The 22,596-nt window shown below is 33.0% G+C and overlaps 1 protein-coding gene across 4 annotated transcripts; it reads right to left on the bottom strand.

Annotated features, from left to right (window-relative positions):
* Positions 1 to 8,759: 8,759 nt before the first annotated feature.
* Positions 8,760 to 16,678, bottom strand: LOC143245334 (protein Dr1-like). Of its 4 annotated transcripts, none has more exons than XR_013025574.1 (5): positions 16,313 to 16,678; positions 14,805 to 15,019; positions 11,003 to 11,166; positions 9,175 to 9,744; positions 8,760 to 9,125 (listed from the first exon to the last, which is right to left on the bottom strand). XR_013025574.1 is itself a non-coding variant. In XM_076491561.1 (4 exons), exons 2-4 carry the CDS (start codon positions 15,013 to 15,015, stop codon positions 9,625 to 9,627), a joined length of 495 nt encoding a protein of 164 aa, XP_076347676.1. In that variant the 5' UTR covers positions 15,016 to 15,019; positions 16,313 to 16,678; the 3' UTR covers positions 8,760 to 9,624. The 4 variants fall into 4 exon arrangements, 2 of the variants coding, with proteins under 2 accessions (XP_076347676.1, XP_076347677.1); XR_013025575.1 differs by having other exon boundaries at positions 9,224 to 9,744; XM_076491561.1 differs by having other exon boundaries at positions 8,760 to 9,744.
* Positions 16,679 to 22,596: the final 5,918 nt, after the last annotated feature.

The raw sequence follows: 22,596 nt of genomic DNA, 5'->3' as shown, positions 1-22,596 counted from the left end.
TATGATATAAAATATCTTTGGATAAGTCCTAATAGTATACTGTCCACTGTGATTCTGTTCTTACACTGTATGTCCTAATATTGTAGTGTCCACAGTAGATGTGTTATGATATTAAATATCTTTGGATAAGTCCTAGTAGTATACTGTCCACTGTGATTGTGTTCTTACACTGTATGTCCTAATATTGTAGTGTCCACAGTGGATGTATTATTATATTAAATATCTTTGGATAAGTCCTAGTAGTATACTGTCCACTGTGATTCTGTTCTTACACTGTATGTCCTAATATTGTAGTGTCCACAGTGGATGTGTTATGATATTAAATATCTTTGGATAAGTCCTAGTAGTATACTGTCCACTGTGATTCTGTTCTTACACTGTATGTCCTAATATTGTAGTGTCCACAGTGGATGTGTTATGATATTAAATATCTTTGGATAAGTCCTAGTAGTATACTGTCCACTGTGATTGTGTTCTTACACTGTATGTCCTAATATTGTAGTGTCCACAGTGGATGTGTCATGATATTAAATATCTTTGGATAAGTCCTAGTAGTATACTGTCCACTGTGATTCTGTTCTTACACTGTATGTCCTAATATTGTAGTGTCCACAGTGGATGTGTTATGATATTAAATATCTTTGGATAAGTCCTAGTAGTATACTGTCCACTGTGATTCTGTTCTTACACTGTATGTCCTAATATTGTAGTGTCCACAGTGGATGTGTTATGATATTAAATATCTTTGGATAAGTCCTAGTAGTATACTGTCCACTGTGATTCTGTTCTTACACTGTATGTCCTAATATTGTAGTGTCCACAGTGGATGTGTTCCGGTATTAAATATCTTTGGATAATTCCTAGTAGTATACTGTCCATTGTGATTGTGTTCTTACACTGTATGTCCTAATATTGTAGTGCCCAGTGTGGATGTGTTATGATATTAAATATCTTAGGATAAGTCCTAGTAGTATACTGTCCACTGTGATTGTGTTCTTACACTGTATGTCCTAATATTGTAGTGTCCACAGTGGATGTGTTATGATATTAAATATATTTGGATAAGTCCTAATAGTATACTGTCCACTGTGATTCTGTTCTTACACTGTATGTCCTAATATTGTAGTGTCCACAGTGGATGTGTTATGATATTAAATATCTTTGGATAAGTCCTAGTAGTATACTGTCCACTGTGATTCTGTTCTTACACTGTATGTCCTAATATTGTAGTGTCCACAGTGGATGTGTTATGATATTAAATATCTTTGGATAAGTCCTAGTAGTATACTGTCCACTGTGATTCTGTTCTTACACTGTATGTCCTAATATTGTAGTGTCCACAGTGGATGTGTTCTGGTATTAAATATCTTTGCATAAGTCCTAGTAGTATACTGTCCACTGTGATTGTGTTCTTACACTGTATGTCCTAATATTGTAGTGTCCACAGTGGATGTGTTATGATATTAAATATCTTTGGATAAGTCCTAGTAGTATACTGTCCACTGTGATTCTGTTCTTACACTGTATGTCCTAATATTGTAGTGTCCACAGTGGATGTGTTCTGGTATTAAATATCTTTGCATAAGTCCTAGTAGTATACTGTCCACTGTGATTGTGTTCTTACACTGTATGTCCTAATATTGTAGTGTCCACAGTGGATGTGTTCTGGTATTAAATATCTTTGCATAAGTCCTAGTAGTATACTGTCCACTGTGATTGTGTTCTTACACTGTATGTCCTAATATTGTAGTGTCCACAGTGGATGTGTTATGATATTAAATATCTTTGGATAAGTCCTAGTAGTATACTGTCCACTGTGATTCTGTTCTTACACTGTATGTCCTAATATTGTAGTGTCCACAGTGGATGTGTTATGATATTAAATATCTTTGGATAAGTCCTAGTAGTATACTGTCCACTGTGATTCTGTTCTTACACTGTATGTCCTAATATTGTAGTGTCCACAGTGGATGTGTTCTGGTATTAAATATCTTTGCATAAGTCCTAGTAGTATACTGTCCACTGTGATTGTGTTCTTACACTGTATGTCCTAATATTGTATTGTCCACAGTGGATGTGTTCTGGTATTAAATATCTTTGGATAAGTCCTAGTAGTATACTGTCCACTGTGATTGTGTTCTTACATTGTATGTCCTAATATTGTAGTGTCCACAGTGGATGTGTTATGATATTAAATATCTTTGGATAAGTCCTAGTAGTATACTATTCACTGTGATTCTGTTCTTACACCGTATGTCCTAATATTGTAGTGTCCACAGTGGATGTGTTATGATATTAAATATCTTTGGATAAGTCCTAGTAGTATACTGTCCACTGTGATTGTGTTCTTACACTGTATGTCCTAATATTGTAGTGTCCACAGTGGATGTGTTATGATATTAAATATCTTTGGATAAGTCCTAGTAGTATACTGTCCACTGTGATTCTGTTCTTACACTGTATGTCCTAATATTGTAGTGTCCACAGTGGATGTGTTATGATATTAAATATCTTTGGATAAGTCCTAGTAGTATACTGTCCACAGTGGATGTGTTATGATATTAAATATCTTTGGATAAGTCCTAGTAGTATACTGTCTACTGTGATTGTGTTCTTACACTGTATGTCCTAATATTGTAGTGTCCACAGTGGATGTGTTCTGGTATTAAATATCTTTGGATAAGTCCTAGTAGTATACTGTCCACTGTGATTGTGTTCTTACACTGTATGTCCTAATATTGTAGTGTCCACAGTGGATGTGTTCTGGTATTAAATATCTTTGGATAAGTCCTAGTAGTATACTGTCCACTGTGATTCTGTTCTTACACTGTATGTCCTAATATTGTAGTGTCCACAGTGGATGTGTTATGATATTAAATATCTTTGGATAAGTCCTAGTAGTATACTGTCCACTGTGATTCTGTTCTTACACTGTATGTCCTAATATTGTAGTGTCCACAGTGGATGTGTTATGATATTAAATATCTTTGGATAAGTCCTAGTAGTATACTGTCCACTGTGATTCTGTTCTTACACTGTATGTCCTAATATTGTAGTGTCCACAGTGGATGTGTTATGATATTAAATATCTTTGGATAAGTCCTAGTAGTATACTGTCCACTGTGATTGTGTTCTTACACTGTATGTCCTAATATTGTAGTGTCCACAGTGGATGTGTTATGATATTAAATATCTTTGGATAAGTCCTAGTAGTATACTGTCCACTGTGATTCTGTTCTTACACTGTATGTCCTAATATTGTAGTGTCCACAGTGGATGTGTTATGATATTAAATATCTTTGGATAAGTCCTAGTAGTATACTGTCCACTGTGATTCTGTTCTTACACTGTATGTCCTAATATTGTAGTGTCCACAGTGGATGTGTTATGATATTAAATATCTTTGGATAAGTCCTAGTAGTATACTGTCCACTGTGATTCTGTTCTTACACTGTATGTCCTAATATTGTAGTGTCCACAGTGGATGTGTTCCGGTATTAAATATCTTTGGATAATTCCTAGTAGTATACTGTCCATTGTGATTGTGTTCTTACACTGTATGTCCTAATATTGTAGTGCCCAGTGTGGATGTGTTATGATATTAAATATCTTAGGATAAGTCCTAGTAGTATACTGTCCACTGTGATTGTGTTCTTACACTGTATGTCCTAATATTGTAGTGTCCACAGTGGATGTGTTATGATATTAAATATATTTGGATAAGTCCTAATAGTATACTGTCCACTGTGATTCTGTTCTTACACTGTATGTCCTAATATTGTAGTGTCCACAGTGGATGTGTTATGATATTAAATATCTTTGGATAAGTCCTAGTAGTATACTGTCCACTGTGATTGTGTTCTTACACTGTATGTCCTAATATTGTAGTGTCCACAGTGGATGTGTCATGATATTAAATATCTTTGGATAAGTCCTAGTAGTATACTGTCCACTGTGATTGTGTTCTTACACTGTATGTCCTAATATTGTAGTGTCCACAGTGGATGTGTTCTGGTATTAAATATCTTTGGGTAAGTCCTAGTAATATACTGTCCACTGTGATTCTGTTCTTACACTTTGTCCTAATATTGTAGTGTCCACAGTGGATGTGTTCCGGTATTAAATATCTTTGGATAATTCCTAGTAGTATACTGTCCATTGTGATTGTGTTCTTACACTGTATGTCCTAATATTGTAGTGCCCAGTGTGGATGTGTTATGATATTAAATATCTTTGGATAAGTCCTAGTAGTATACTGTCCACTGTGATTGTGTTCTTACACTGTATGTCCTAATATTGTAGTGTCCACAGTGGATGTGTTATGATATTAAATATATTTGGATAAGTCCTAATAGTATACTGTCCACTGTGATTCTGTTCTTACACTGTATGTCCTAATATTGTAGTGTCCACAGTGGATGTGTTATGATATTAAATATCTTTGGATAAGTCCTAGTGGTATACTGTCCACTGTGATTCTGTTCTTACACTGTATGTCCTAATATTGTAGTGTCCACAGTGGATGTGTCATGATATTAAATATCTTTGCATAAGTCCTAGTAGTATACTGTCCACTGTGATTGTGTTCTTACACTGTATGTCCTAATATTGTAGTGTCCACAGTGGATGTGTTCTGGTATTAAATATCTTTGGGTAAGTCCTAGTAATATACTGTCCACTGTGATTCTGTTCTTACACTTTATGTCCTAATATTGTAGTGTCCACAGTGGATGTGTTATGATATTAAATATCTTTGGATAAGTCCTAGTAATATACTGTCCACTGTGATTCTGTTCTTACACTGTATGTCCTAATATTGTAGTGTCCACAGTGGATGTGTTATGATATTAAATATCTTTGGATAAGTCCTAGTAGTATACTGTCCACTGTGATTCTGTTCTTACACTGTATGTCCTAATATTGTAGTGTCCACAGTGGATGTGTTATGATATTAAATATCTTTGGATAAGTCCTAGTAGTATACTGTCCACTGTGATTGTGTTCTTACACTGTATGTCCTAATATTGTAATGTCCACAGTGGATGTGTTCTGGTATTAAATATCTTTGGATAAGTCCTAGTAGTATACTGTCCACTGTGATTCTGTTCTTACACTGTATGTCCTAATATTGTAGTGTCCACAGTGGATGTGTTATGATATTAAATATCTTTGGATAAGTCCTAGTAGTATACTGTCCACTGTGATTCTGTTCTTACACTGTATGTCCTAATATTGTAGTGTCCACAGTGAATGTGTTATGATATTAAATATCTTTGGATAAGTCCTTGTAGTATACTGTCCACTGTGATTCTGTTCTTACACTGTATGTCCTAATATTGTAGTGTCCACAGTGGATGTGTTATGATATTAAATATCTTTGGATAAGTCCTAGTAGTATACTGTCCACTGTGATTCTGTTCTTACACTGTATGTCCTAATATTGTAGTGTCCACAGTGGATGTGTTATGATATTAAATATCTTTGGATAAGTCCTAGTAGTATACTGTCCACTGTGATTCTGTTCTTACACTGTATGTCCTAATATTGTAGTGTCCACAGTGGATGTGTTATGATATTAAATATCTTTGGATAAGTCCTAGTAGTATACTGTCCACAGTGGATGTGTTATGATATTAAATGGCCTCTGATTGGCTTTTGGTATTAATATCCTCTGTATATGTTATGGTATTAAATATCAATTCATGATATGATCTAATACTACTAGAAATAATTCCTTGGATTGTAATAGACAAATTGCAAATATGTTATGGTGTAAATTGTTGTGTGTAAACATCTGTTGTTAGTGTGCACTGTGGTCCTGTTCTTGTATTGCAATGTCCTCTGTGGAAATGTTTTGGTACTAAACATCAGATGATTTAGAGAATGTGACGATATGTACCTTGCTCGAAATCTTCGATGTGTTAAAAAACTTCTTGAATTAAATGTCGTAGAGATTACAGTTGTTGGTTACACCAATGTTGGCCCATAGCATACATTGAACAATGTGGAGTATTTTGAACACTGACATAAAAGTTACTTTTTTGGTCAGTGGCAAGTGATTTAACTAGTTAGAAATATCAAATATATGTTTTGCTCCAGTAGTCTTGTATGATGTAATACAATATGCTGAATGTTACAAATGTATCTGTTAATCTACTGGCTCCATACCATGAGTTAGTACTCACAAAGTTGAAAGTTACCATTCAATGACACTTCTGAACTCTTAAAACTTTCTAACATTCAGGGAGCACAGATACAGTTTGCAGATTTTTGTTTGGATTATTAAAAATCAAACATTAACTGTTAGAAACAATGTAGTTTAAGATACTTTATCAAATAATTATTGTCACTCACTTTAATAGAGTTAAATATGTAACTTTTTTCTTCCTTTAAGAATTTAACCATAAGACTTGTATGAGACAGAGATGAAATTCCAATCTTGTTCTAGTCATGTTGATGTAACAGAATTATATTCACTGAAGAAATTAATTTTTTTTGTGTATAAAAAATTGGTTATAATGACTAAAAAAAATGACTACATTTGTTTGCAGCATAGAAAAGCAAGTAGTAACTAAACCTAAGTCACATAAAACCACAATTTGTGGTGCACAGGACTATGAAATTAGTAACCAATTGAAAGTATGGATATCTGCCATTAAACAAATTACAGAAAATTTAAGTTTTAATGTACAGATATATGTCAACATAGAATCACTTTATTGACAGCTCATTTTTATATGGTTTTATATCAACAGAGCAGGTGCTTATAACTCAGTCGCAATGTTTGGATTTAATGGAGTCAAAAGTACGAAGAGAACATTTGGTATTTTTCTAAAGAAAATATTACTGTTTTCTTACTATACGTCAGGTATGGGTAGAACACTTTTCAGCTCTTCAGAGTGCTTATTAAAAACAGTTTGTTTTTTTTAAGACTGCTTATCACAATGGACATTGCTCTGTTCAAGTTGTTTGTATGTGCACACAACAGCTTTAAAAATTCTAATTGAGAATGTATGTACATGTAAAAACATTCCACAAACGATACTTGAAGTATTTGTATGTACAAACAGCAGCTTTACAGATCTCGCTTAAAATATTTGTGTACACACAACAGCACTTTAAACTGTGATAAGCGAGTTAGAACAACGTAAAAGGCACCAGGTTTTCATCATGTATGGATCTATAACTTATGATCTTGCACTAATGTTTGAAAAAATAAAAAAAAACAGCCTTTTTGTTACTTATTAGGTGAAAGAAGCAGGAAAGAAAAATAAGTGAAACTATATTTGAAGGGATAAGTGGAATAAAATATTAGTTCTTTTAAATTTGACATTTTTAATGTATGCTCAAAGTGTATTTGTAATGAAGTGTTTACTAAATTTCAGTTTCTGGAAAGATGCAACAAAAATTTAAAATTCTTTAGGTATAAGCAGATAACGCGTCATTTTCAGTTCAGATATCAAGCCTACAGTATTTCAAATTTAATGAAAGCATAGCACCAACAAATTATTACCTCCTAGACTTATAATGAAGTAAAAAAACTGTCAGGAGTTGTACGTGAATTAATATACACCCTTGTGCAAATTAATTGAAACAAGACTGAAAATTGTGATTTTTTCAATTTTTTGCATTTCTGAGAATCCAAAAATTACTCGCAAATAAATACATGATATTACCACTTTTACATGATATTACCACTTTTATTATTCAGAAGATCATTAATCTGCTTGGGTACCACACCTCAATTAGCTTATCTTTTGTAGTACGGTCTTTTCTCCAAAGTCTTTCGTTACAAATCGCCCAAAGATTTTCAATAGGATTTAAGTATGGAGAGTTTCCAGGCCAGTCCAGCACCTTTATTTGCATTGAAGTCATAAAATTCTTCACAAGTTTTGATGTGTGGCACGGAGCCAGATCTTGCTGAAAAATGCCAGATCCATCTGGAAATATCTTTTTCAATTCTGGAACGACTATTCTCTGCAAAACTTTGATGTACTGTGGCCCTCGCATCATACCTTCTACGATATGTAAGACTCCGACGCCATAGTAGCTGAAAAAGCCCCAAAACATCTTCAAGGGATGTTTTACGAACTGATTGATGTGAGATTCTCACCTGGAGATCTGCGAACATGCAGACTTCTTTGACCCTGTATGAAGAAATGAGTCTTGTCACTGAATAACACCTTCCTCCATTGTTCTTGCATTTCAAACCTCACTGATACCGTTTTTTCTTCATTGAGTTGGTAAGTTGTTTTTTGACTGGTCTTCTTGCCCTTCTAACACAATTTTGAATGACGTAATATTCCTCAAAATTTCGTCATATATCCCAAAAATAGATCAACCGTACTGCAAAACACAGCTAATGATGGTGTTTGTGTGAAAAAATGACTATTAAAGGAAATCAGTGGGGCCAGAGGGCCTACACCGGCCGCCATGCTGAAAATATTGTAAAATGACCATTTGTTTCAATTAATTTGCACAAGGCTGTGCATTTCACAATTTGTAGTGTTTGATTGAAGAATTTAGACATTTTGTTCATAATGTTAGAAAAAAAACAACTTTCCTTACTACATAACTTCTGCTTCATCAGGGCTAGTAGTAGCAATAGTGAAACTGTCTGCAGAGGTTTTATTTTCTAAGTTTATTGTCAAAACATGCTTTCACTACCGACATTTATTTCAGGTAAAATAGCAGTGAGGAAAGTTTCAAAATAAAAGAAGGTATACAAAGAAGTTTTGAATAAAACAAGTACAACAAAATTTGTTTGATAATTGGGTAAACCTGAAAATGTTTATTTTTCACAACTGTACAAAGAATATCTTGCAAATCCATCATCTACAAGTTTGATAAACGTTGTCTACTGTTGATACCTCCTCTTGACTGTTTCATGTTAAAGTCTGTATTTTTAATAGTGTTGGTACATCCTCTGGACTGTTTCATGTTAACGTCTGTATTTTTAATAGTGTTGGTACATCCTCTTGACTGTTTCATGTTAACGTCTGTATTTTTAATAGTGGTGGTACATCCTCTTGACTGTTTCATGTTAACGTCTGTATTTTTAATAGTGTTGGTACCTCCTCTTGACTGTTTCATGTTAACGTCTGTATTTTTAATAGTGTTGGTACCTCCTCTTGACTGTTTCATGTTAACGTCTGTATTTTTAAGTGTTGGTACCTCCTCTTGATTGTTTCATGTTAGTCTGTATTTTTAATAGTGTTGGTACCTCCTCTTGACTGTTTCATGTTAACGTCTGTATTTTTAATAGTGTTGATACCTCCTCCTGACTGTTTCATGTTAACGTCTGTATTTTTAATAGTGTTGATACCTCCTCCTGACTGTTTCATGTTAACGTCTGTATTTTTTAATAGTGTTGATACCTCCTCTTGACTGTTTCATGTTAACGCCTGTATTTTTAATAGTGTTGATACCTCCTCCTGACTGTTTCATGTTAACGTCTGTATTTTTAATAGTGTTGATACCTCCTCCTGACTGTTTCATGTTAACGTCTGTATTTTTAATAGTGTTGATACCTCCTCCTGACTGTTTCATGTTAACGTCTGTATTTTTAATAGTGTTGATACCTCCTCCTGACTGTTTCATGTTAACGTCTGTATTTTTATTCCTTCAGTACTCATCATCATCTTCAGTTTTAGAATTCTGTTGCTGTAACATCAACTGATGTTGAGCAGCCTGTTGCATTTCCAACCACTGCTGCTGTTCTATCTCAGCTTGCTGTTGTCGAGCCTACAAAGTACAAGTATGCTATCATTTAAAGATACGAGATTTATAATTACTAGATTTAGTAGGATAGAATACTTTTACGTGTATGTAAACATAAGCATGTGCACTGACTTACAAAGTTACCCAAATCTTCAAGTCTTTTGGACAGTTTACCTGCAACAAATTTTTGAAGACAAGAAACAACTCTATTTTAACCCTGGATTGCAGTGGAGTGACATTAAGCTGCGGACCAGTAAACCGAGAAATTGCTTAAGCCGCTGTAGCAAGTCTTGTGAGTGAGGAGTATCTCGGCTCACCGCTAATTTAAGAATGTGTAAAAACGCGGCTTACGAATTTAATCCTGGCTTTATAACTTCAAGGGGATATTTAAAAAGGATTTCCTTTAATTTGGGAAATAAATAAAACATATTACAAAAGAAATCGACCGTTAATCTACCGTATCCTCTCTCTATGTCAGCTTTATGGAGGCCGCCATTGTTACCGAATCACACCTCTCCATACATTAAAGTTAATCCGCGGTAAATCCATGAAAAAAGTGATCAATAATTAAAGTATTATTTTTTAATTCGATAAATATAATTATCACGCAATGGACCGGATGAGGCTCCTCGGCGGAGCTGTTGGCGACTTCGGCTTTTCAATCACAAAGGTTTAAGCCACGGTTAAGCAGGTTGACCCCCCATATACCGTGGCTTAACGGCGCTCCACTGTATACAGTAAGCCATATGTACACGAATAAGTAAAACAAATCTGATAAAGGTCTTTAGTATACTATATTGTGTAGGTATGCCAAGTTTAAACAACCCTCACCATCGCATCTAAAGGTAACCTTCCAAATATCTTGCAACAAAGGCATAAGGAATCCAAAGCTAAGTGTTAGTAGTTAATTTGAAAAGTAAAAATACCTTTTTATTAGAAAAAAATTTCCTAAAACATTAAGTTCATATCTATAAGACATTAACAGCATTATCAATCCAGAAACAAAAATACTTTTTATTGTCTTGTATGGATCCAACCTTTCTATGTCACCAAAGCTATTCTTGCACATATTTGCTTTCTTTACTATAATATTCAGCATTCTCAAAACATGGCTCACATGAACATCTTTCATTTTCTATGTCTTCCCAACACAAGTGTTACGTAGCCAATTTCTAATCTCTAACAATCCATGAAATTCTTAACTATTACATATAATATTTAACAACCAAAATGTCAGACTTTTCACAGTTGCTGAGAAACATTTTTGTGCGATAAACACTACCTTTGCGAACAGTTCTTGCTGTTGTCGTAAGAGTTCTTCTTCAGGTATTCCAAGGTTTTCCAGCCGTGTGCTCTGTCTGCGACGCTTGGCAGCAACAGCCTTACAGTCCTTCAAAACCGTTTCTGCTTCGTGTTTGTACTCTCTGAAGCCCAGACTTTCTAATGCTAAAGAACACAAATGTTGTGTACCTATTCAATAGTTATGTATCGTATATTTCATCCTTATAACTGGTGAAGAGAAATGCACATACTGAGAATGCTTTATCTACTAACACTCTACAACAAGGCACTTTGAGAACAAATATACACATAATGTAAGTCTGATATATTTCATTTCTGTAGTTTATCTCCATTGGAAATCCTGTTTAACAGTTTGTTTTCTGTAAGTAGCAAACACTAGCTGACCATCAATTTAATAATGCTACATCAGATGAAAGCCAAAACCAGTTCTTTAGGTAGTATATTTTCACCAAAGTAAGTTAGTGGTTGAACATCCTCACAACTTGTACCTAATCATGATGGTTCTTTTTAATCCTAGTTCATGTGTACAGTTTTATGTAGCCAAGCAATTATTGCTGTAACATTCTGAATAAATACATTTGAAAGTTAACATGCAAAATTTATGGAAAATCATGTTACAACAGTGTGAAACATAATGATGCATCACTACTGTATTAGACTTTCTTAAAGCACTTCATGACAGCACAGTAAACACAAAATAAGTATCCGAGCTTCTTTGAAGAATAACCTCTGTAAAATAATTTTTTGACACTTCCATTTATTGGACGACAATTTTTTAAGTCAATTCTAGATATTTAGAATATAAAAAATGCAACTTTTGTAACACTTACTTGGGGAAGTTTAAAAAAATATATGAAAAACACATTTTAAAATGTTTCATTTTTAGCACAACTCAAACAAGAGTTGTGTCTAAACAAAGCAGTTGTTGAGTTTTTCAGTCGTCCATAGAAACATCATTAAATTTGCTAAGATATTAATTGTTTAAGATTATATTATTCACTTCTCTTTATGCTGTTTAATTTTGCTTTGTGCCCTGGTTTCCACTCCTTATGATGTCACATAAAGTGGTCTGATAAAACGCCTTGGAAATAGCTAGAAAGTTTAAAATACAACTGAATATATCAAAAATTACACTTTTCAAGTCACAGTAACATACATGAAGTTCTTAATGGGAAAACTGTTTTGGTATCTTGGCTCAAGGCCTGCAATGGGGAATACTGAAGTTTGGTTTTGACAGTTTCTTAAGGGTCGTCTTTGACTTGCAAAAATATTTTCATGCAAATAATGTCTGTTTGAAATCTACAGGAATTGTTTCTGATAAGAAAATACAAGATAAGCTTGGCAAGATTTAGTATGGTAAAACATTCTTACAAGTCAAATACTTACTGGCTGGATTATTTCTATACTTATGTTTAAAATAAAGTACCCAAATAAACTGGTGAATGACTGCTAATTGCAATACGTTTTAAATAAAGCTATTAGTACCTTTATCAATGGTAGTTAAACATGTTTTTGTTAGTAACAAAGGATTCATAGCATTACTGAATAGATATTTAAAATAGTGGTGACTGCATGGTTATCTCTACACTAACGGCACGGAAAGCTTTCTACAAATGATTTTCTTTTGTTTACAAAATATGCAAATGATGACCACCAGTGGAATAAGTAAAAAAGTTAATATCATATTTTTCACTTTATTTAATAACACAAACAAAAGTCCAAGCCCTGTGTTTACATGAAAACTTAGCCCTACCTTAACTAAACAAAATACCAGTTACCGATCTGGGAGTTACGAATGTTTTTAGAAAACTGTGTAACACATACAAAATGTCTTCTGGCACATACTATATAATAAAACTGTAAAACGTGTATAATTACACATTTGTTTTTCCGTAACTGTTTTTACATTCAATTTCTGACCAACTGACAACATGTACAAAATATTTATGCAAATTAAAGTTGTGGTGAAAAAGATAACTGTTTTTTCCGTAACTGTTTTTACATTCAATTTCTGACCAACTGACAACAAGTACAAAATATTTATGCAAATTAAAGTTGTGGTGAAAAAGATATTTTCAGATTTGGTGGATTTTAACTACAATAATGATTTGAATGATCTTATATTGAAAACACATTCCATAAATAAAACTAGAAGAACTCTCAGTGAAGAGTATACTTCCATCACTCATCCTTGGTCACATTTAGCTCAAATCTGTTCTTAATAGGTACAGGCCATTTTTGGCAGTATAGTGAGGAACATTTAATAATATTCTACATGTTTACTCAAAACTGATAATTAATAGAATTATAAAACAAAAAGTAGTGAAAAATTGGTACCCATGTTAAGATGCAGAGATTTATAAATCTTGCAAGTGTGATCCTCAAAAAAAAACTAATTACTTCTGAGTTGGGTCATAGTCAAAACATACACAAATTTTTGTTCAAATTCATTCAATCCTTTGAGAAAACTTGCTGACACACACTGGAATAAAACAACCTCTGTCCACCTGTGGTGGAGGTAATTGTAAAAACAAAGACATTTAAAACCTGCACTTAAGATACGTTTTTTTAACATGTATGAAATAACTCTTTTGGGCTGATTTTATAATATATTTTAAAAGTAGCAAACAAAGTGGTTTACTCTAAAATCATAATGTTTAACACATTCAAGGTTAAGGGAGTTGACCCCAAATGTCCACTCAAACAAAGGGATTTTATTAGTGAAATGCCAAACATAACATTCATGTCTTTATAAAGAGAAGGAAGACAATAGAAAATGACCAACATATTATCCAATTTTCAAAACAATCTGTGTATGCGTCTTGAGTGTTGAACAACTTAAAAATTTGAAATATACTTTTTGAAATAACAATATGTAACAAAATTTTTACTGTTTCTTGTTCCTGGACAGAAAGTGTTATTTCTAAGTTGCTTATGCCTAAAGTAAATGGAAAAAGACCTATTTTTCTCTTCAAGCTTTGCTTTTGTGACCTGGGAGAGTATAACAAAAACATGATGGGAGACTATATTTGGGGGCTGATATGTGAAAGTGATTGACATTATAGTCGCAAATCTCGAAAAACTACTCGATTCTAAACATTTTTGCATAACTTTAGTATAAATACATGTAAATCTTGATTAATATATTGTTTTATTCAGACCTTATGTAAATGGAAATGTTCAAATTTGCCCGTTTTTACATATAAAATAGATTAATTTCTAAGTTTCATTATCCAGGTCACAAAAACAAAGTTTGAAAGGAATAATGGTTATTTTCTGTACTTTTACAACATAAGTAATTAAGAAATAACACATACTATCCAGGAACAAAATTTGTGTTACGTAGTGTAATAAGTCTGTCAAATGTTTTCAAAAGTCACTTTCCATAACATTAAATGTGCATTTTTATTTCAAAATTTAAAAAGATGCTTCCAATTCCTAGCTTGCTGGAACATGGGTAAGACTAAATGTTGGTAAAATAAAACATCACAATTACCAATAAGTTAGTAATAAAAATGTTTTTAGAAGGAGCCATTCCTGACAGTATTATCAAGTCAGTATAAACCTCCCTTTAAAATTAATTTTTTTATCACAGCACCACATAAACCAATATCTATATATTTCACTGAGGTTGCGTTCAGTAAGTAATACATATAATGTTATCAAGTGTAGGACACAAACAATCACAGTCCTGAACTTCTGTCAGTTGTCAGTAGCCTATTCACCATGAACAATAGTGAGCCCCAAAGTAGCAAACGTGTTTTAAAAAACAAACTACAAACCTCCTAAAATATGTTCAGCTGAGATGGTTTTTTTCTGCTGAGTGTTACAGATTTCATTGGCTTCAGTGGCGATGTGATGGATAAACTCAGTACAACAGTTGAGGATAAGTTCACGAGCATCGTTGGCAACTCTAACATGTGGAAGAATTTCTTTGATCATCTTATTCATTGCAGCTCTAGGTATAGTCAGGTCTTCATCATTTTCTGCCATTATTCTAAAACAACGTCAAACATCAGTGTTATGTAAGTAATGCCATTTTGCTTCTTACAACATTCGAGTCTGATGCAGCCTCGAGTGATTTAAAGCAACATGGTTAAATTTCTAGGTTCAATTCTCATACTGTAACATGAGAATTTACGACGAAATTTACGTAAAAATATTTCTCAACCCAAACGAGCCGTTTGTGCATATATAAGGTTAGTCTTTTCTTTGCATCATGCAACTTTTTAACATGATAAACAATCACGTGCATCTAACACAACAGAAAAATAACCCGAGAAAAGGTAGCTTTAGTATTTATATAATTCTATTATTTTTATCCATAGTTAGGCAAGAAATTATTCGGATGACAATTACATAATTGGAGTTTTGAATTACATTTCAGATCATAATGTTCATGTAAACTCATCATGAAACAACACTTCCAATGCTCGTTTCATTAACTTATTTTCATTTTTCCTACAAAGCACTCAGTAATGACTTTCACCTTGAAACTATAATCAACATCAAAGTCAAATGTATTTCTTAAGATGTACTATCATTAACTAAAAAGATTAAACTTTAACTCTTAACAGAAACTTCAAAATTAATATAATTTTTGTATCTGATTTAACACACATTAATGAAACTAATTCATTAAAATCACTATATAAATGCTATTTTATCATAATAAAATAAGAACCATGAAAATACAGAATACAAGATTAAACTAAAATTTCAGAAAAGTGAAAATCTCTATAATTTGTGGCACACATGTTAAATAACCGATATATAATGGTCTTGTATTTAGTCAAATGGAAACAATTATATGACGATTTTAGAATATAACATAAAATAAATAAATAAAACTCATAAGTAACTTGTACCAAATACCCTGATATGATTCAGCTGGCTGTTGGTACAAAACTGCAATCACCAAAACCAAAGTCAGTTATTTAATTACTTTTAAAGTTTCACTTATTTCAAATAATGAATATTAAGCTGCTAAACTAAAAATATTCTTGTTTCTACCTCTTTGATGGAAATGCATTAAAGCACGCCAGAACAAATAGTCCTCCCCATTTGTATACGATCAGATACAGAAGAAAAAAATTAAAAAATTGGGGCAAATGACGAATGAATTTTAATTTTTCAACTAGACAAAAGATATTTTACAACGTAAATAAACTCTTTTCTGATTTAAAATGTTAAGCGCGCTTTATATACCTACAGTAAATCTTAGTTTTATCCTTCTACGCTTTACCCTAGGTAACATACGATATACCACTACAAATAGTACAATAACTACCATATTTCTGTTGATAAGGCCTAGCACTGCAACAGCACAGTTTGTCTTATCCAACAATGGTCCAACTCAGCTTACGTTTCTTTCACAACTTCAAATTATAATAGAAGCACTAATCCCGTATATTATAAATATAATTTATACTGAATTTAATAGCTATTTCTTACTAACCAAATCAAACTGAAGCCAAACATTAGGTAAAACCAATTATTAAAAGCTGGGAGACAACCCTCCCTAGTCTAACTAAAAACTCCCCTTCCGCCCTCAATTCTTTCTTGTCCGCCATTTATGCCTTAGCATGAGAGCGTCATCTTGCTGTTCTGGAGCGCCCTCTGTAGCAATGCATGTACATTAATATTTTACAAAGCAATCAAATGTTTTGGTTCAGTACCTATAGGGCATTAAAATTTAATATATATATATATATTTATTCGGTACATAGAAGACATTGTTCTCATTCGCTTGAAAGAAAAAACTAAATGTTCAGCAAAATAATACATTTATGAGCATTTTAAAGTTCAACTTTTATTTATATCCACTCATGAAAAAGCAGTAAATCGAAACTTCGAATACACTGAGTGATTTTAATTTAAAGCATGTAGGTTAGAAATAGTGAGAGAGAACTTTTTTTAGAGAATGTTCAAGGTGGTTTTCTTCAGTGATGGCCCGGCATGGTCAGGTGGTTAAGGCGCTCGACTCGTAATCTAAGGATCGCAGGTTCGAATCCCCGTCACAACAAACATGCTCGCCCTTTTAGCCATGGGGCGTTATAATGTGCGGTCAATCCCACTATACGTTGGTAAAAGAGTAGCCCAAGAGTTGGAGGTAGGTGGTGATGCCTAGTTTCCTTCACTCTAGTCTCACACTGCTAAATTAGGGACGGCGAGCGCAGATAGCCCTCGTGTAGCTTTTCTCGAAATTCAAAACAAACAATCTTCAGTAATTGACCAAGAAACGTACTAGAAACTATGCTTTTTTACATTTATTGTTAACTACTAATACAAACTGTTGAGAGGGTGAATATTTATAAGTGCCAGGCTTATCTATGCAGGGTAAGTTTGTTCAATTAATGGAACGAAGTATGTTTTGTAAATTTAGATTATGTTATCAGCTCTTGCTCCACTATTCCTACCCATTAGACACTTAGCATAGATCATGCGTTGCCAGACTTTAGTTTTAATATTTATTATATGTTTGATCTACGTTAATTTCGAATCGTACACGTTTATCATAAGAAATGCTCCGTTCATACACAGTTCTAATGAGGTTTTTTTTTCATGTTGTGTTAGTTTTGTAATAACTACTAATTGATTTTTTGTATATTTATATTAATGTAATATTTTTGGCAGTATTCGACTATTCCGTTTAATTGAAGTTGTAGATTTATGGCTGCTATTGGTGTTGTGTGAGCACTTTTCCAAGCTGGTATACGAAGTGTAAAGAATATCTTTCAGATGCCTATTGGTAACAAACAAAATAAAAAGCATCTTCTGGAGCTTTGTTTTTGGTAGCTTTTATTGCTTATACAACTTCTATTTGTGTTATTTCTTTCGCCATCTGCTGTGCTGTATAGTTTTTATTATTATCATCATTTATTTTTCTATTGTTCTTTAGAATTGTTGAAAATGGTGGTTTTTGCATATATATATCTATGTTATTTGTTACAAACTGATTTACTTCTGTCGTAGAAATGAGTATTTATATGTGGTTCTTAATGTTATCTGTAGGTGTTGTTTATTTGTACGTGCTATTGTATGATTGTGTTCTAGTGACGGTATGTGTATGTTTCTCTTTCCCCCGTTTGTGAATTGTTTTAGATGTGTCCAGAACTGTCTTCGTTCTGTTTTTCCATTTAGTTGGAAACAGTGCTGTTCCCATTTTTCTTGTTTTAAAAGCTCAACTTCTGTTTGTATTTTGTTTCTGAACGTAATTATTTGTCTTGATTTCTTGATCTCTGTTTTCCACATATTGTTTTCGCAATTCTTGTTGTTTTTTAATCATTGTTATTAATTGTATGTGTTGTTTCCAAGCATCATTTAGTGTTGAATGTTTTGGTATGGTTTGTTGAGTGTATTTGGCAAATCACTCAGTGATTGTTCGAAAAAAAAAATACATATATTGCAAATAGTTTTGCAACACTATGGGTTATAATTTTTTAAAAAGACTTTGTCAAGGAATGATGCATATTCATTCCAGTTTATTTTTTTATAGTTAAATATTTCTGGTGAGTTTGATCCATTTTGATGGGGAGTGAAACTAAAGACAACAAATATATGAGTTTAGTGGATAAGTAGGATATGCCTGCCCTCCTTACAAGTTTGCATTGTGGTATTAATTTGAACTTCGTTCACTGACAAGCATAATTTATATGGTAAGACTATTCTTCTGTTAAGATCCTGCTTATGTGATTTATATTTTCTTACAGCTGTATTACCGCAGATTTCATGTGTACAACTTGTATTCAGTAGAGTTTCTCTTATAACAATTATATAAGACTTAATTTTTGTGTGGCCATTTCAGTGATGAATCTAGTATTTTTTGGAAGCAAATGCAAGAAAGTTGACAGTATACAAGATGGCAAGTTTATACGAAGACCTTTCCTATGAAAGAGGTAATTATTTATGCTAGGTATGATGTGATGTGTTTTTATTTTGTTTTTTTTGGAAAGGAGAATTAGAATTTTAATGGAAGCTTTTGCTTTTCACTGCTTTGTACATTCTGCTGTAAATAATGTTCATGAACACGTTTCTCTGCTGTTCATTGTTGTAGTCATTTTGGTTTGTATATGAATTGCACGCACAACTATACGCTGAGCGTCCTTAATTTAGCAGTGATAGACCAGAAGGAAGGCAGCTGGTCATCACTACCCAATGCTGGCTCCTGGGTCACTTTTCACCAATGTATTGTGGGATTGATCAGAACATTATAACGCTCTCACGGCTTTAAAGGCGAACATATTTGGTGGGACGGGGATTCGAAGCGCAACCTCAGATTCAGGATCAATTGCTTTAACCATCTGGTCCGTTGTCATTGATGAGTATGTTATTTTAAGGTGTTGCAGGTATTTGTAAGTTAGCTTAATGTTGGATTTTTATTTCTAAAATACGTCTTTTTTTTGTTTATATTTCTCACAGCCTTTGTAACTTGCTATGTGTTTTCGCCCAAATTACAGCATTTAGGCTTTTTTTGTTCCTTAGCGCACTTTGTGACGTAGTAATCTGGACCACATCTTTGGTCTGTTTAGCATGCTGTTGAAGCATATCGAAGTCTCTGGCAGTGGAAGCAATGTGTCAGAACTATTGACGGTGTTTTGATTTGTTCAACTTTGTATCGTTCTTGATAATTTCCTCTGTATTGTATATGTTATTTTCTATCTCTGTTCTAACGAGGTTTGTTGCTTTTCGTATCAATTTCGATATGATTTGCATTACCAGAGATATCGCATAAGTCATTATCCCATTATCCTACGATTTATTTTTTTAACTACTTTTAATTTTTTTCTGAATTCTCCCATTCTTTTTTTTTCTAAACTCAAAAAAATCATAGTCTATCAAAATGTGTATATTTGTTGTTGTTTTTTTACTGTGTAAAGCCTTACGTTTTCAAAACTAATTATTTAAAAAATATTTTACTTTGGTCGTCTGCAATTAAACATAAAGGTACATAATAAGCTATGTGTACTTTGCCCGCCACGGTTATGGAAACCCGGGTTTTACCGTTGTAAGTCCGCAGACATACCGTTGTGCCACTGAAGGTTAATATTTTGCTTAAAGTCAACAGATATCTCCACTTTTTGAATATTTATATCTTTAATGGTCATTTTATTTAATAATTTGAATCAGCCTTTTTAAATGAAGTGGTTCTTTGCTGTATGAATAAAAGTACTTAAATTAGCTGTTCTTGGGGGCATTTTATGTTTATAAAGTTTACATTTCCATTTATTATAGCTTTTCAGCGAAACTCAACATTATTTGTTTAAAGTAAGATTTTATGGTTTTACTAACTAATAGGTAGCGCTTTGAGGATCGTATTCTCGATTTCGAACAACGTGGATATCTACGGTCTAGAGAAAGTGAAAGAAGTTGAATTTTGGAGTGTATTTCAGAGAACGTTAACAAATGTACGAAAATACTATATTTTAACGTCAAAAGTATTTGAAGTGTTTGATAAGTATATATGTTTTCACATCAGTTGTGTTAAATGAGAAACTTGAAATGTACAACCTTTACTATTATTACCAAGTAAATACCTGAATAAATTTCGACTGGTATCAGTTGCAATACTTCCTTTTTTCATAGAAAATAAAAATGATAGTTGTGAAATTAGGTGATATAACGTTTACATAAATTGTACTATACAATCTAGGATGTTATTAAGTTGTGTTCAAATTTGCGTTAACTGTATGCCAGATGCGTGGAAACTACTGACACTGACAGTTTGGTGTTAATTATAGTAAAAACTGGATTAATGGTATTTTTTTTCAGCGGATTGTTTATAAAACTAATGGAAGTTTGATAAATTTAAAGAAGAGGTGGACTCACTTTGTTCATACCTACATTAATTACACTTTAAATATTCAGTGGCACTGGAAAAAGGTTTGAATGCAAATGGTAGTATTATATTTAATAACATCCAGAAAACAGTTTTAATCTGTTTGCAGTTCATCTTTAGTTCACATTTTTGGATTTTTTTTTGCCCTCATTTGTTTAACTGTGGGTTTTCTATACCTGCTGCTACTTAGTTCAGTTTAAGTGTGGCTTGAATATAATTTTTGGTTTCAGATGACATTTTATATAAGGCTCATTCAAAGAATGATTGTTTCTTTTTTTCCACCATTCTGCTTTTTTTTTTAAAGCTGGTTCCTCTTTTTTTCAGTGCTATTAATTTCACCAAAGAAATGCACTTTTAGCCAACTGAATACTGGTCTGTTGTCATTAACTTGTCAATTACAACTGAATACTGGTCTGTTATCATTAACTTGTCAGTTACAACTGAACACTGGTCTATTGTCATTAACTTGTTAGATACAACTGAACACTGGTCTATTGTCATTAACTTGTTAGTTACAACTGAACACTGGTCTATTGTCATTAACTTGTCAATTACCAAAATGAAATTACGCAGTCACCTTACTGTCAGTTCTTTTACATGAACCAGTCAGTGATGTATTATTTAGTAGCATCTTAGAAGGCCATCAATTTATTATGCCTGGTTGGAAACGTAAAGGGTCTGCAGAAAATAATCTGCCTATTGATGCTTTTAGCTATTAAATTAATGATACTCAGGTCTTAAGTGCTAGAATGGATGGAATTTGTGCAGTCAGTGCTTTCTATGTTGCTGTAGGCATAGTATTTAGCATGTTAACAGTATTTTCTCATAAAGCCTGGAACATAATCACATGAAACCCCATGAAGAGAGTGTATAAAAACACTCTAAAAGTGTAATTTTACAAATAGTCCTAGGAGGAGATAAACAGAACTGTTCTTTGTTTATCAGTGATAGCTGATGACATGATTTAAATTTCATTCTGCAGTTTATAATATGAAAGAGCAATGTCACAAGTAAGTCCAATGTTAAGGACAAGTAGCTGCTTAGGATGCTAAATATTCTTGAATTCCAGTTTGAACAGGGGCACAATCTTAATTTGTATATTTAGTGCTACTTAAGCTATTGCTGACAAATAGTCACACCACCCATCAGGATCACCGATCACCAGTTGAAATATGAAACTAAATTAAAACTATTTCTTTACTTTGTAATATCGTAAAACCCACCTTGAAGTGAAAATGTATCTCAGGAAGGCTGGTATGGATATTAACACTTTTAATAATAAATTAGAGAACAATATTCATCTTCAGGCTAACAAAGAGAGAGTTTTTCACACACCAAAGAACTGAGTTATTTTTAAGTTTTCTTTATCTAAACATTTGCAATACTTAATCTCTTATTCATTCTATCTTGGTCACTATAAGGTCAAGTCTCATTTGAGTAAAACAAAATGTTTAATAGATACAGGTCATCCCAGTATTTTGTTATTTTCCACAAATGTAGAAATATTAAATAACTACAAAGATCTCAATACGATCACCGGTTTTCTATCAGTCAGTTAACAGTATGTTTACAAAGATCTCAATACGATCACTGGTTTTCTATCAGTCAGTTAACTGTATGTTTACAAAGATCTCAATACGATCACCGGTTTTCTATCAGTCAGTTAACAGTATGTTTACAAAGATCTCAATCGATCACCGGTTTTCTATCAGTCAGTTAACTGTATGTTTACAAAG

Source organism: Tachypleus tridentatus, chromosome 2, assembly GCF_004210375.1.
Source record: "Tachypleus tridentatus isolate NWPU-2018 chromosome 2, ASM421037v1, whole genome shotgun sequence".
NCBI lineage: Eukaryota > Metazoa > Arthropoda > Merostomata > Xiphosura > Limulidae > Tachypleus > Tachypleus tridentatus.
This window is presented reverse-complemented; position numbering and strand designations above follow the sequence as displayed.